Source organism: Opisthocomus hoazin, chromosome 3 (genome assembly GCF_030867145.1).
Source record: "Opisthocomus hoazin isolate bOpiHoa1 chromosome 3, bOpiHoa1.hap1, whole genome shotgun sequence".
NCBI classification, from domain to species: domain Eukaryota; kingdom Metazoa; phylum Chordata; class Aves; order Opisthocomiformes; family Opisthocomidae; genus Opisthocomus; species Opisthocomus hoazin.
Genome location: NC_134416.1, coordinates 69,122,545 through 69,138,117, shown reverse-complemented (window position 1 = coordinate 69,138,117; position 15,573 = coordinate 69,122,545). Strand labels below are relative to the sequence as shown.

General features: G+C 40.0%; 1 protein-coding gene across 10 annotated transcripts in view; it reads right to left on the bottom strand.

The window, feature by feature from the left end:
- Positions 1 to 2,026: 2,026 nt before the first annotated feature.
- The window catches only part of ZNF236 (zinc finger protein 236), an 88,900-nt gene continuing 75,353 nt past the window's right edge, over positions 2,027 to 15,573 (bottom strand). For all 10 annotated transcript variants that reach the window (XM_075416593.1, XM_075416583.1, XM_075416587.1 and 7 more), the window contains 3 exons: positions 9,298 to 9,427; positions 4,167 to 4,343; positions 2,027 to 3,730 (listed from right to left, as the gene is read on the bottom strand). In XM_075416593.1, coding sequence (XP_075272708.1) covers positions 3,603 to 3,730; positions 4,167 to 4,343; positions 9,298 to 9,427 — 435 coding nt within the window. In that variant the 3' untranslated portion in view covers positions 2,027 to 3,602. The remainder of the gene's footprint in view (positions 3,731 to 4,166; positions 4,344 to 9,297; positions 9,428 to 15,573) is intronic.

Genomic DNA, 15,573 nt, shown 5'->3' with positions numbered 1-15,573 from the left:
CTTGGAGCAGTTTTGTCTTTTCTAACAGAGAAGATCATATATACAAGGTTCTGGGTGATTTGGAATTTTTTGTTTGGGTTGGGTTTTTTTGGTTTGTTTTTTTAGGGTGTTTTGTTTTCTGTTTGCTTGTTTTGTTTTTTTTCCTTCCTGCAATTTATGAATAATGTTCAGATACAAGAAAATGACACTTTGGAACCCAGGACCCAGCTGCCCATGCACAGGTTTCTAGTGACGTTGCTGGTGGCTCAGCATGGCCCACAAGGCTGACAATGACATGGGATTTATGGGACACCAGTGTCTCTAAGTGGCAGCTAAAGGCCAGGGGGATACTGCAAAGCATAAAATATCTACGTACAGGCAATAAAACCCTGCTCTTCGTAAACAAGTATAGCACAAAGTATCTTCTTTGAACAGGGTATATGAAAATCAAGTTGGTTTTTATAGCGCCCGTCAAAAATGGGAAAGAATATTTAAGGTAAAAAAAAATTAATTGAGAAATATGTCATTCAAAATACTGCACTGTAGAACTACAGAACTTATCCAGAACTTCTTCCTTGCCTTTACCACTCTGCTTTCCCCTCAGTCATCTTTTTCACAGGCTGGAAGTGGCTTTTTTGGATTTACTTCCTATAGAAGAAAACGTATGCTACTTTAAAGCATTATTTTCTAACACAAGTCTCTTGAAAGACATTAGAACTCTGACTGAAATTTGTTCTTTTAATTACTCACTAATACTTTTGCTGAAAAACAGCCCTTTAGATGGCTATTTGACTTGTAAGTAAAGGATTTTTTGTGAAATAATGGACAAACAGTACTAGGAGCGTGTCATTTCTTCTACTGAAGGAATGGACATAAACTAAAAGAAATACTCGAGCAGACACAAGCCGAAAGGCCCGAGGCTAGCGTAAGCCTACTACTGCATCAAACCGAGAAGAACAGAGGCGTTCCTACGCTCTGTTCACTTACGCACTACACAACGTGACTCTTCAAACAGGCCTTAGAACAAGAGTTCTTTCTGCTTCCTAAAAAAATGCAGCTACTTCACCACTGTTTTTGCAAGTATCGACACACTGCTTACAGTGTCTGTACTGGTACTGCGCATCGACAGACACGCTGCTTTGAAAGCCTCCAACTCCACCACACCAAGGAACCTGGGCTATGCAAACCTCTACGGCAGGATACTCCAGAGTGAATTCTTGAAGTTGATGGGGGGAGGAGGATGCAGGGAAGCAAATCGAATGCCGTGTTACAAAAAGGTTTTTTAGGTCTACTTATCATAACTGACAGGACTCCAAGTGCTGGAGGAGCAGCAAAAGAATTCAGGAAAAGCGTCAGGTGACTCCGTAACTCGCGCTGCTTATTTAACGCTTCCAAGACTTACAGCACACACTCATTGCCTTTAATCAAGGCCTAACACTTTAAGAAGTGACCATTTAAAACCAGCATCTTTTTACTCATGAGATCTGCTTGTGGCACATGCTCACCGAGTGTCAACCACGACCAGTTTTGACTAGCTGGCAAAGCAGTCACAGCTGGAGCAGACTGAACGCTTCCAAGCGTGCAGGAACCATGTTCCTCTTATGAAGGATGGATTTGCATCTGGACGTGACCAGCTGTCAATCACCTTCTGTCCAACTGAGTGTCATCCCTGACACAGCTTTACTACACGTATATATAGTTTGCTCTGAAAGAACAGGGAAAAGGCACTATACACGGTACACGCAGCACTGTACATTTTGCTCTATTACAGATAAACAGGACGCTACGCCATGGGGCCAGTATGCCTTCAGACAACTGTAAAATGTAACGTCTGTCTTGAACAGGCGAAACACTAACAGGCTGTCTGGAAGGAAAGGCACTGCTGGAAGAACTTCGCATACATTCTTTACATCTTGAGACAAGCACTTCTGTTAAACGGAGTCTTTCAGATTTCCTAGAATCCAGAATCGAACGCATAAAAAATACACACAACAGAATTTGGAAAAAAGTAATATTATTTAACATGTTTTTGAATTAAATATTCCACATAACAAAAGTGTTATTTTCATGTCACCAACTATATTACTTATATACATATGCCAAGGAGTTACCAAAAGAATTTAGAGATGCCCTATCAAAACCAACAGTGATTTCTTGCTTCAGCAATCTGAAATAACCAGTTTGTATCATAGACAAAGTATAGACAATATTTACAGAAAAGGGCTTTTTGGATCTGAGAGCAATTATCTTTCAGAAGGTAAATTAAAATCCATCTCTGTATTATAGTACAATAAATCCACCACTGATCTAGAAGTACTTGCGGCAAACCAAAAAGATGAACTTCCTGCAACTGGGATTGGTATTTACAAAATATACTGATCAGCCACACAGAGGCTCATATAACTTTAAATATATATATACATACAAGCACACATATATATATCTATATATATGTAACATAAATAAAATTCAAAAGAACAAGGTAAAAATAAGAGAAGAGCTTCTGTCTTTGGAATGTCTAAAAGATGACTATGTTTTTACTCCAGTGTTTCTTTGTTATGAATATACTTAAGTGGCACCTTTCCAAAGCATTACTTAGTCAACTAGGTAGTTTTGCTGAAATGACGACTTAAAAGTAACATATTTCCAAAATTCACAAAGAAATTAATGAGGAGTTTACAGATTTGAAGTGATAACTGTTTATAGCACTGGGGAATATGGAATAATACAGGTAACCTCGTGTGCACCTAACTTTCTCACTGCTAACACAAAATTGTACGTTTACTTCCCAGATTTAGTATATGGCTGTGCTTTCCACAGATACCAAGATAGGTACCTGCTGATCCAATACAGCAAACATGAAAGAAGAGGCTTTCACTGGAACCCCTTCTAATTTGGATTCTCTTTAAACAGTTATTGCTGAGCTTAAAACCTCAGACTTTTAATGTAAAAACTAATAACTAACTGTGTCTGTGGCTGGAATGGAAATGAACATACTCTCCGTCAAGAGTCTAACTCAAGAAAAGCTGTAAGTTCATGGCATATTTTTTTTTTCCAACAAATTCTCAAAACATACTAAAAAAAGCTTAAAACAGAAATACGGCATTTTCCTGTGCCTTGTAAAAAAAAATAAAATCAACACTATTTTATACTGCATGCATCTACTCTGTAACATTTTGTTTCCAACCTCAATGATTTCTTTAAACATGTAAAAAAAGAAAGCTGACTGACAGTTTCATAGTTTTCCCACGAAGCCATCCTTCACCTCCTTTAAAAATGGGAATCATTCTACTCTGATATAAAGTTCCAGTTTATTTTTCAAACAGATATACTGGCTGTGAATTAGAAGATGAAACTGTATACAGTATTACCTGAGTTCATTGATTCACAGACAACTTAGCACAGATCAAATGATGTTTTCCCAACATTCTATAAGCTTAAAAAAAGAATGAGTCTTTTAGGTAATTTTTGTAAATAATTAAAAAAACTGTAATATATTATTCTATTGTTAATATTCTCAATGCTTGCAGCTTTAACCGTAAAATCCATCTTTTACTTTTCTGAAAACTTGCTTAGAGAAATTTGAGTCCCAGAAACATTATTAGCTTTCATATTTTAAGGTGTCATCGAAAAACATTGCCTATGCTTTGCCATTCATTTGAAGATTCTTGTACCACTTCTTCTAAATTCAGAGCCCGACTAATGTCTTCCCCTTCTTGTTCTTGATGAGTAGCAGGCTCTTGTACAGGACCTACCAAAGTAGAAGAGAAGACGACAAATGAGTGTGATTCGATGTACAGTGTAAGAAAAAAGCAAATATAGCACTTGGGAATAAAGGAATCACACCGGGAAAGGTATTAAACAACCAATTCCAATTCTTCAAATTCATTAGATGCTCTTTGAAAAATTAAAAAAAAGTCTAACATAATCAATTGCTTTCCTGTAATAGCTGTTGAACTTTGTATTTCTGTCCAACAGAACTCCATATGAAAAGCAAGGAAGCCTAAGCACTAACCAGTCTCTCTTCCAACCTGCTTTCTGGGTTGCGTGTGGAACTACCTACTCATCAACTCTGGTCTTTGGCTATTTGTGCCCAGTTCCCCAATAACTTAAAGGAAGTGTTCTGTGCTTTCCTAGTAAAGCATACGGCGTTCTGCACTCACCGTTACTATCACTACGCTACATACCGGTGTAACCATGAGCCCGTTTCATATGCAATTTCATATTGCTCTTCTGTGTAAATCCCATTGCACAGTAATCACATTTATAAGGCCTCTCTCCTGTGTGCTTTTTCATGTGGACTTGAAGAGCACTCTTCTGGTTAAAAGCCTTTTCACATAGTGTACACTGAAATGGCCGTTCCCCTTATAAAAGAGAAAAACATATTTAATAATTTCTCATTTCAACATAAAAAACACAGTTCAGAATTCAGTACAAATCACCAAGATGACCTAGAAATTAAGTAGACACGATGATCTTCCTTGAGATTTTCTCAAAAGAGTACTACAAGCCCGTATCATCAGCAAAACAACTCAAATTAAATGTCAGAATATTTACACAAGTCCTAAACCACTGATATTGTTATGCTTCATATACAATTTATTATCTCAGTGAATAATTTAACAGAGGTGCAGTTTGACTTTTCTGTATTTACAGGAACCATCACCTTTTTATGTCATTTACAAATAATGTATATAAAGCAATACTCTAGAATTAACAAAGCTGAGGTCTGTAAGAAATGAGAAAGTCAAACGTGTTAAAAAAAAAGTTCTGGTAATACTACATGGGACCTATGGCCTTCTATGCCAATAGCTATTAGTGATTCCTATATCTTACCAAAGCAGGCATATTGTTCCAGATCTGCCAGAATACTACTAATTTCTAAATATAAACTCAAGAACATATGAATTGTAAAAATATTTTAAACTTTTACAATATCTACTTTGCAAAACCAGATCTTTGCTCCAACAGTCAACACCACAACCTCCGACATCAACACAAGACACACTGCCGTATGTCATTAGGGACTTCTAAAAGCACTTTCTGAACTTACAAACACACTTTGTTATCAGTTAGCACAATAAAACACAAGCAGGAGTATAAATACATTCCACAATTTTCTTTAAAGGATCAATTTCTCTTTTCCTTCACTACCTGTCTGTTAGTGTCCCCACATGCACTGTAGCTTCCATGCTAAATCCAACTTCTTAGACGATCAATAAAGGTCCTTTAAAGCACAGTCTATTTTTAACAATTATTTCTATAGTTTAAAGTGAAATCTATGTTTTCTCACATACTTTTGACTCCAGGTTTTCTATTCTGTTAAGATGAACAGCCTTTTTGGTGTGTAATGGATTACCACATGCCTTTTTGGTAGAACTGGAAGCATCTGCATCCCTCTAATTTTGGCAACATTTCTCCATACTGTTCATTCTTCACTGATAAATCTGAATATATAGGATATTTAGAGCTATTCAGACAAATAATGTGTTTTCCTTACAGCCACTCATTCAGTAGGTATTGCCCATTAGAAATTGTTAAAAATGTTTAATCAAGATAGAAATCACAACTACTTTCTCACAAACAGGGATCATACCTTTAGGAAAGCACATCCGTTTAGACTTAGATTAGCCTTTCCTATCACAGTTCATGTAACAGCACGCATCTAAAAACTTCTGCGCAGCACACTTTCACTCTTTTGGTCTTAAGGTATTTTTAAAAGAACTTTCGCTTCTGAAAGAATGACTATCATGTAGATTGATTTGCTGTTTCAACATCATCAGACAACAGACATATAAAAATGAATTTAGCAAGGATTGTTACAATTTCTGGGTGTTCCTAGCACATGAGCACCCAAGTATAAAAAAACCCAAAATACCTGAGGGTTTAGTGAGTAAATTACAAATCATTCCAAAGCAGAAAGAATTTTTCTGGTCATGGTGCAGATTTATGCGAAACAGATGCATAAAGAGACTCAACTCTGCTGCCAGCCTTCCTCAAGTGCTCTGTGTCTATCACAATGGACAGCATAAATCATGGCAGGGAAAAGGGAAACTGGCCTTCTTTCCCACTTTCAGATTATTTTGTGGAACTCTTAATTAGAACATCTTTTTAAAGTTTGTATTATTTAAGTCAGTTATGCAGAAAGCAAACAACTGGGGAATTCCAAACTTTTATTCTCCCTGGATTGCAGCTCCTGCCTCTCTTCTCCTGCCCTGAATACAACCAGAATGTTCCCTTCTACCACAGTAACCACAAACAGCTCTGTTCCCCTTCTTCAGTTTTGCTCTCAGGAAGAGCAGACACCACTTCTCGTGGCGCAGAGGGTGGAGGAAAGAGAAGCATAACCAGCCAACCCATCAGATGAGAATACACAGGGTCAGCAGAGACCCCTAACACATAAAACCAGCTCTAGTAGATCAGATAAAAGTTTCCTCCCATACTCAGATGGGAAACCACCTTCAACCAGTAGGTACAAACACCCCTTATAAAACACGCTGACACACACCCACAGTACGGTAACTGCAACCGGCAGCAGTTGTTCAGTGATGAATGCTGCTAGCTGCCAAATGGCTGCCAATACCCATTACTCTTACCAAGGGTTACTGATTATCTACCAGAAGTTAAGTTTTGCTGGAATTTGATGATCCAGCCCATTAATATTAAAGTCTATCATATCCCACCTGCACTGAAAACTTCCCCTCCTGTTACACTACTCTCCAGTTGCCGCAACCAATATGAAATACTGCAGTGTGGGTGACACACAACTCGATACATAAGGATCTCATCCCTTCCCATCTTAGTGATCACTCACGTTTTTCATTTGCTTTTTATGCCCAGTACCTCCCCTACCTACCCATGCTTTCCCACTGCAACATCTCTAAACCTGCTCTTAGGATTCCCAAATCCCAGAATTCCCTCAGGAAAAGGACTCAAACCATAAATTCACCAAGTTCATAAATCCTCTCTATCCAATGTCCTATCCCTTCCTGCTAGACAGTTCTCAGCAACTGAATGAAATGCCAAAAAAAGTCAGGGCCAGCACCTGAGACCTCTCTGGCTCTCAGCTGCTGAGCAAACCCTAACACCCCACAGATCAAACCTCAAAATAAGGTGCAACAGCACTTTCAATTACTGCTCCTACTTTATCTTTGACAATATACGAACCATGTGCTGAATTAGGCAACCAAAACGAGCCAAATTAATTTTACCAGAACAAATAAAAAAATGGCACAGCAGGCTGCACATTGTATTTAATTGATTTGATTCACCCACATTGATTTAATTCACTGATATAATTCACCCACAAACATTTGGAATCACTATATAATTTATTATCCAATTCTTTTTTCCCATGGTAAAACAAGTATCAGACTGCACGAATCTGTCTGCAAACCTCATGATATACTGCAAAAGCCAGCAAGAAAGCACAGATAAAAGAGTATGATCCTGTCTTAAGCAGTTACTGAGACATAACTAGTCATGTGCAATAGTGAGTATGAACTAACTTAATTCTAACAGAAGACAAAGTCATTGATCACCTAACTACTACTTTTCTATATAGCCACTGCTATATGGAAAGTTAAAGTAGTTTCCTAGACTGTGGCACTCTTAACATGTTTTCAGTTTCATCTACTACTTTTTTTTTTCCCCTCTGTCTTCCCTGGAAACCCTTTTATCATTTATTATTCATAAGATCACACTACACACCCTCAGACCTGGACTGAAACTCTACCACATTAAGTGCTTCATGAAAAAAAGAGCAAAGAGACAGATCCTACCTTTAAAAACTTGCCATAAACATAACTAAGAGAAGAGAAATTAATAGATAGACTAGTATGCAAGGACACATGAAGATAATGTAAATTATCAATACTGGTAGTGGTCCCAAGACATCAACAGCCTATCAGATATCACAGACATGTAAAAAGAATTCAAAGGTACTACTGAATAAATATTTACATCCCTTCCAAACATTTTGAACAGCAAGGCAGAATGCATGTGAGAGTGTGCGTGTTTATATATGACTGCATTTGTCAAAGCCAAAGAAAAAGAAAAATTTTTGATGCATGAAATGAGAGCACGTACAAGACACTTCGATATACAGGCAAGTCTATACTTCCCAGATGCAATACTAAAAACCGCAAGCCTAAATGTGAAGGTGCGAAGTGAAGGTCCATTCAAAGGTGAAACTCAAATTACATGTCACAAGACCAGCCAGTGATGCTAACCAAGGAAAAACTACAGGGTTAACAAGACAACTTCAAGGAATAGATTAGGAACTTTGCCTTAAACGCACGAAGAGCAGTCAAAAGCTAAATACCAGAAGCTGATACTAGGGGGAAGAGAAAGCTCTGGCTAGCTCACTGGAAGACAGTTATACTTTTGCGGGAGTTTCTTTACGCTACAGCACATCCAGACAAATTCCTTGGTCCCCTCCAGCATAGCAGCAACACAGATAACCTCCCCCTATCCTTTTCAACTCTAGCAGCCGTGAAAGCTCTTTACTGGGAGCAGTGGTATGGAAGAGAGAGAAGTTGTTTCAGAGAACTGACTCCTATATTTAGAACTCATGTTCTGAAGAACACTGTTCTGAAGATACAGAAAGGGAAGGGGAAGGCAGCTGGGCTACCCAATGTACAGCTTTCAACTTATGACAGGGCAGAGGCTGCAACCTGAACAGCACTTCTGTCACAGAAAACGTGTGCTCCCTAAGAGAAGTCAGTATAGTCTTTATACAGTAACAGTTGAAGAAAATAATTTTGCAGAGAAGAACACAACAAATTAAAAGCACTGGCATTAGAGACAGATGAACTAAGTAATTCAATGACACTGAAGCACTGCATACAGCAGTCAGTATCAGCAGTCAAGACTGTCCCCCATTTAACATTACTGAGAACACCGACTTATTTGCACGTTCACCTACATGCTTGAAGAAGATCATCTCCGGTGTTTCTACACCACTTTGCTTTAAAAAATGCTCTTATTAGATCTGCTTCAAAGACTGACAAACTTTTAGATACAAGCTCATGCATTCACACTACCACTGCAGTACCACTAGTCCCAAAATACGGAGCAGCTTAGTCTCACCACTAAGCACAGTGTTCTGGCTTTAAACAAAACATCACAGTCTTGCAGATTTCAAGTCTGCTGTTTCTCATGTTTATTTCTAGACTCTTTGGGTTAGAAATTTACTTGTGTTTAAGCTTAAACTGACATTTAAATGCAGTTACCTGAAACCATGAGCAAGGACTCCAAATATAACACCCATATATTTATGAGAAAATTATGCAAAATAAAAATAATTTCTGGTGTTACCTGTGTGAATGCGACTATGTCTCTCCAGCTGACTTGGCTTAGCGAAAGCTTTTTCACAAGTATCACACTTAAACACTCTAGGCTTCTGGGAACTCAGCGATGGTCCAGCCTGATGGGTTTGCATGTGTTCCTAAGCCATTACAGAAAGAAAAAAACCCCACATTTCAGACCACCTAAAAACACTTCAGTATTTAATGCAGAAATACATTCACACTTTGAACACAAAAGCAGAGGATCTTAGTCATCAGTAGACAAGGTGGAAAAAGATGGAATTCTGCATTTTTTTTTTTCTTTTAAATGAGAGATTGCTTTTGTATATCAACTCCTTGTAAGGCTGATGCATCAATATCTTCACATTTCTGAAAACCTCTGTCAATAGCGGTATGCACTCGTGTTTTTGCATATGTTAGTCCCTTCACTAATTACCTGAAGCAAAATAAATAAAAAACCCCAGAACTCTTGAAATGCTTTGTTCACTTACAAATGTGGATTTCAGACAACTGTGCTTTGTAAGTTAATACTGGATTTTTTTTTCCTTCCCGTCTATAGCATCCATCTCCCCTCCCCCCTTGCCTGAAAGACAGATACTCCTACTCAGCACCTGAATAAGTAAGTATCATTGTAAAATTGTAAAGGCCTCAAAGAGGGGACTATCACAACATACATGTGTGCAGCCACACAGTGTCAATGTGCGAACAGAACCACTTAACACTGAACTCTTAAATTAGTAATAAAAAAAAATATATATGAGTCCTTACTGATAAGAAAGCATTAATAACAGTTCTAACTTCAGCCATTTTAATTCACCAGTACTGGGCCCAGAAGTTTTGCAATTTTAAAGAAGTATCAATCTCATTATTAATACTAATACATAATTCAGATTGCAAAAGAAAGCAAATACAAACATATTTAATTTAAAAATCTGATCAAGAACTATATTTGAAACAATACTGTACTTGCCTACTTTTTAAAATGTGTGTGGATATTCTTTTCTAGTCTATTCATTAAAGACTAGACTATTAATTAGTCTTTACTACACCTAAACAATAAGTCTTCTTGATGTCTACAAAGTCCTATTCCTCACTCTGTGGACTGAAGCAAATTGTGTCTGCAGAATTTGTTTGCACTGGAAAAATCAGTGACTGTTACAGGAAAGAATATTATAATCAGAGTAATTATTATAATATAGTATTATAGGGAAATAATAAAAGGTGTTCAGAAAATCTCTCAAAAGGAGATTCATAAACCACAGCTTAGTTGGCGATCAAGAAAATATTTTGCTTTTATCTTGTTCATTACCTCCTGAAGCACTGAAATGGTGGAAGCACACTATGACCTATTCCAGAAAAATTATCTGAAACCGGCTGCTTCTTTCTGACCGCCACAAAAAACCCCAATCCAACACAACAAATCCCCCCTGAAACCCCAACAACCCCCACACCCTATTTTCTACTTGAAAGCAAACAGGTGAGCATCCAGATAGCCACCATAAAACTCTATCATGTTTCTCTGAAGAATCAGTTTGGGATGTAATTCTGTTCCACTGATCTGCCAATCCCTTACACTTTTCCTGTAAAATACAGGTTTTTGAAAATAGTTCCTGGCAATACAATGTTCTGAAGTGCAAGCACTTCTTTATATTCATGCTTGGTATTTCTTTGATAGTTCATACGATGTTTTACAAGTTTGTGTAATTCTCATATTTTTCAGATCAGAAGTATCTTAGGGTCCCAAACGCACATTATCTATTTAGAAAAAATGAATAAGAAACCTTATTTGAAAGGGCCCTTTACCCCTCCCCCCCCATGCACTGGTATGCAACTCTTCTGCCCCACCTACCTTAAAACAGTAATTGTAACCACCTCTCAAAGTATGGCAATATAAAGTTTGTTTCATTCCATTGTTTTAATAAGATCATAATCTCATTCTATTTTCATCTTGGAATGTCGTCTGTGCTTTACTATCTACAGTCACCTTGCAGGTACTTCCACTATCTAACGTTACGGAATTGGATAGTTTAGTCACCACCCATGTCTAAAATCAGGACAGTCGCCAACATAAGAAGAACCAAAAGACACTGGACTGAAAATTTTTGACACTGAGGGTGGGCTGCGTGGTGGAAGCGTTCGTACACTCTCTCTAAAGAAACTTTTCTTGTGGGTATTTGTGAAATTGCTGGTACTGATGCCTTTGGAAAAAACAAACACAGTTAAGTACTGGCATCTAAACATTGGTACCCTTACTTCCTACTGGGTTTTTCTGGAAAGCCTGAAGTTTGGCAGGGCTCTTGATATTTTTGGTGATCTCCAGAATACCACCAGCACAAAATTAAGACCTTGAGCAAGAGATCACTGAACACCGAACCCTTCCCAAAAACCCTAAGACAAAACCTGTGGTTCCATTGATCTTTGTGGAACCTTGTGTAAAAGCTGCTCACAGCTGATGCTCTGGAACACCTTAATGAAGAAAAGAGTTTGATGAAGAGGTGAAATTTGTTTTAGGACATGAGAGCCAAACGGTAAATGAAACTTTCTTTCTGTTTAAAACATCCTCTCCTCCTTCTCACCAGAAGTGAAAAATGATGATTTTGAGATTCATTTGGAATTTCATCATCAGAAATCCTGAAATAAGATTTATTAACCTTCACAGCCACTAGCTGGATTGATAAAGATCAAACCATTACACTGGTTGAAACAGAGTGACAGTGCTTCCACAAGATCAGCTGTATGAAACTGCAAACCTCTGCCACAGTTTTGATGAAATGTTCCAAAAACTTAGCTGGTCACTTTGCTGATCTGTCTACATCCACATGACAAAAGCAACTGCTGAAATTTTCTCATCATCCGATGAGGTTCACTCCCCAATTTTTCCATATACATGCAACATTACCCTCCTTTCCTAGGAGCTAACAAAATACGACCTTTTGCCAACACTGATGTCTTCGGATCTGAAGGTTGAAAATGGTCCACTGCACTGAGCAGCAAGTGTTTCCCGGTATAAAGCGTGGTTTAAAAAAGCACCCCAAATAAAGCAAATACGGCTGTATTTCACACGAGAAAGTACCCATTCAAGAAATCAACTTTCAAATATAAATGTTTTTCTAGCATCACCCTAGCCTTACGTAGCAAGCAGGTTTTTGTCCATGTTGTTCCCGACCCGAGTTGAACTGCAGATTTTTTCAAATCTCTTTTTTTCAGAGAAAGTTCATAGAATCACAGAATCATTTAGCTTGGAAAAGACCTTTAATACCATTGAGCCCAACTGTGAACCCAACACTGCCAAGTTCACCACTAAACCATGACCTTAAGCATCACATCTACATGTCTTTTAAATACCTCCAAGGATGGTGAGTCCATCACTTCCCTGGGCAGCCTGTTCCAGTGCTCCATTACCCTTTCAGTGAAGACATTTTCCCTAATATCAAATCTAAACCTCCCCTGATGCAACTTGAGGCCATTTCCTCTCGTCTTACTGGTAGTTACTTGGGAAAAGAGACCAACACCAACCTCACCACAATCTCCTTTCAGGTAGTTGTAGAGAGTGAGCAGGTCTCCCCTCAGCCCCCTCTCCTCCAGACTAAACAACCTCAGTTCCTTCAGCCGCTTCTCATAAGACTTGTTCTCCAGACCCCTCACCAGCCTCGTTGCTCTTCTCTGGACACGTTCCAGCACCTCCATGGCCTTCTTGTAGTGAGGGGCCCAAAACTGAACACAGTGCTCGAGGTGTGGCCTCACCAGTGCCGAGTACAGAGGCACGATCACCTCCCTGCTCCCGCTGGCCACACTGTTCCTGAGACAAGCCAGGATGCCGTTGGCCTTCTTGGCCACCTGGGCACACTGTTGGCTCATGTTCACCTGGCTGTCGACCAGCACCCCCAGGTCCTTTCCCACCAGGCAGCTTTCCAGCCACTCTTCCCCAAGCCTGTAGCGTTGCATGGGGTTGTTGTGACCCAAGTGCAGGACCCGGTATTTGGCCTTGTTGAACCTCATACACTTGGCCTCGGCCCATCGATCCAGCCTGTCCAGATCCCTCTGCAGAGCCTTCCTACCCTCGAGCAGATCGACACTCCCACCCAACTTGGTATCATCTGCAAACTTACTGAGGGTGCACTCGATCCCCTCATTCAGATCATTGATACAGATCTTAAACAGAACTAGTCCCAATACTGAGCCCTGGGTAACACCACTTGTGACCATTCACCAACTGGATTTAACTCCATTTACCACAACTCCTTGGGCCCAGTCATCCAGACAGCTTTTTATCCAGTGAAGAGTACACCCACCCAAGCCATGAGCAGCCAGTTTCTCCAGGAGAATGCTGTGGGAAACTATTTCAAAGGCTTTACTAAAGTCTTGGTAGACAATGTCCACAGTGTCTCCCTCATCCCTGTCATAGAAAGAGATCAGGTTGGTCAAGTAGGATCTGCCTTTCATAAACCCATGCTGATGGGGCCCAATCATCTGGTTGTCCTGTATGTGCTGCATGATGGCGTTCAAGATGATCTGCTGCATAACCTTTCCTGACACCGAGGTCAGACTGATAGGCCTGTAGTTTCCTAGATCCTCCTTCAGACTCTTCTTGTAGATGGGTGTCACATTTGCTAACCTCCAGTCAACTGGGACCTTCCTGGTTAGTCAGAACTGCCAATCAACGACTGAAAGTGGCTTGGTGAGCACTTCCACCAGCTCCCACAGTACCCTTGGGTGGATCCCATACAGCCCCACAGCCCCACAGCCTTATGTATATCTAAGTGGTGTAGCAGGTCGCTAACCACTTCCCGTTGGTTTATAGGGGCTTCACTCTGCTTCCAGTTCCTGTCTTCCAGCTCAGGGGGCTGGGTATCTGCAGAACAACTGGCCTTAGTATTAACGACTGAGGCAAAGCAGGCATTAAGTACCTCAAACTTCTCAGCCTTTGTCACTATGTTTTCCCCTGCATCCAATAAAGGATGGAGATTCTCCTTAGCCCTCCTTCTGTTGTTAATGCATTTATAAGAAACGTTTTTTACTGTCTTTTCTGGCAGCAGTAAGATTAAGTTCTAGTTCCAATTTTCTCCCTGCCTAAACTCACATCTTTGTAGTCCTCCTGAGTTGCCTGCCCCTTCTTCCAAAGTCATAAACTCTCTTTTTTCTCCTGAGCTCCAGCCAACGTTCTCTGTTCAGCCAGTCTGGTCATCTTCCCCACTGGCTTGTCTTTTGGCACATGGGGATGGCCTGCTCCTGAGCCTTTAAGATTTCCTTCTTGAAGAATGTCCAGCTTTCCTGGACTCCTTTCCCCTTCAAGACTGCCTCTCAAGGGACTCTGTTAATCAGCCTCCTCAAAAGGCAAAAGTCTGCCCTCCAGAAGTCCAAGGCATTTCTGCTAACCCTACTTACTTCTCTGAGAATCAAAAACTGTATCATTTCATGATTGCTGTGCCCAAGACAGTCTCCAATTACCACATGATGCACAAGTCCTTCTCTGTTTGCAAACACCAGGTCCAGTGGGGCACCTCCCCTAGTTGTCTCACCAACCGTGTCAGGAAGTTGTCTTCCACACACTTTTCACTGTATTGTGTTTCTAGCAGACATCTGGTAAGCTGAAGTCCCCCACAAGAACAATGGTTAGTGATCACGAGACTTCTCACAGCTGCTTACAGAATATTTTATCTGTCTTTTCATCCTCATTGGGTTGTCTACAACAGACTCCTACCATGGTACATGCCTTGTGGGCCTTTCCCAATTCTCACCCATAAGCACTCGACCTTTTCATCACCATCATCCCACCACCTCTCCTTCCTTGTCTATCCCTTCTGAAGAGTTTATAGCCATCCATTGCAGCACTCCAGCTGTGTGAATCATTCCACCACATTTCTGTGATTGCAACTATATCAAAGTTGTCCAGCTGCACAATGGCTTCCAACTCCTCCCATTTGTTGCCCATGCTGCACGCATTGGTGTAGATGTACTCCAGTTGGGCCATTGATCCTGCCACCTTTTTTTTGGGGAGAAGCCCTAATTCCAATGTGACTGTTCTGAGGTGCTTCTGTAGTTTCTAAAACACCAGCAACCCTTGCGCCTTTGCTGCCATGTGGATCTCCATCCCCTAACTCCACCGAGACGGCTAGGGTGCTGCATGCATAAGTACATTTCAAATGTGCTCCAGTGGACTCAGCACATCTTGGAGCAGACCAAAGGACCTCACTTGCACACCTTCCCTCAAACATTGGCATACTGTGCCCAGACTTATCTCTAGCAAGTCTGGTTTTATCCCTTTCCCCCTTCAAACCCAGTTCAA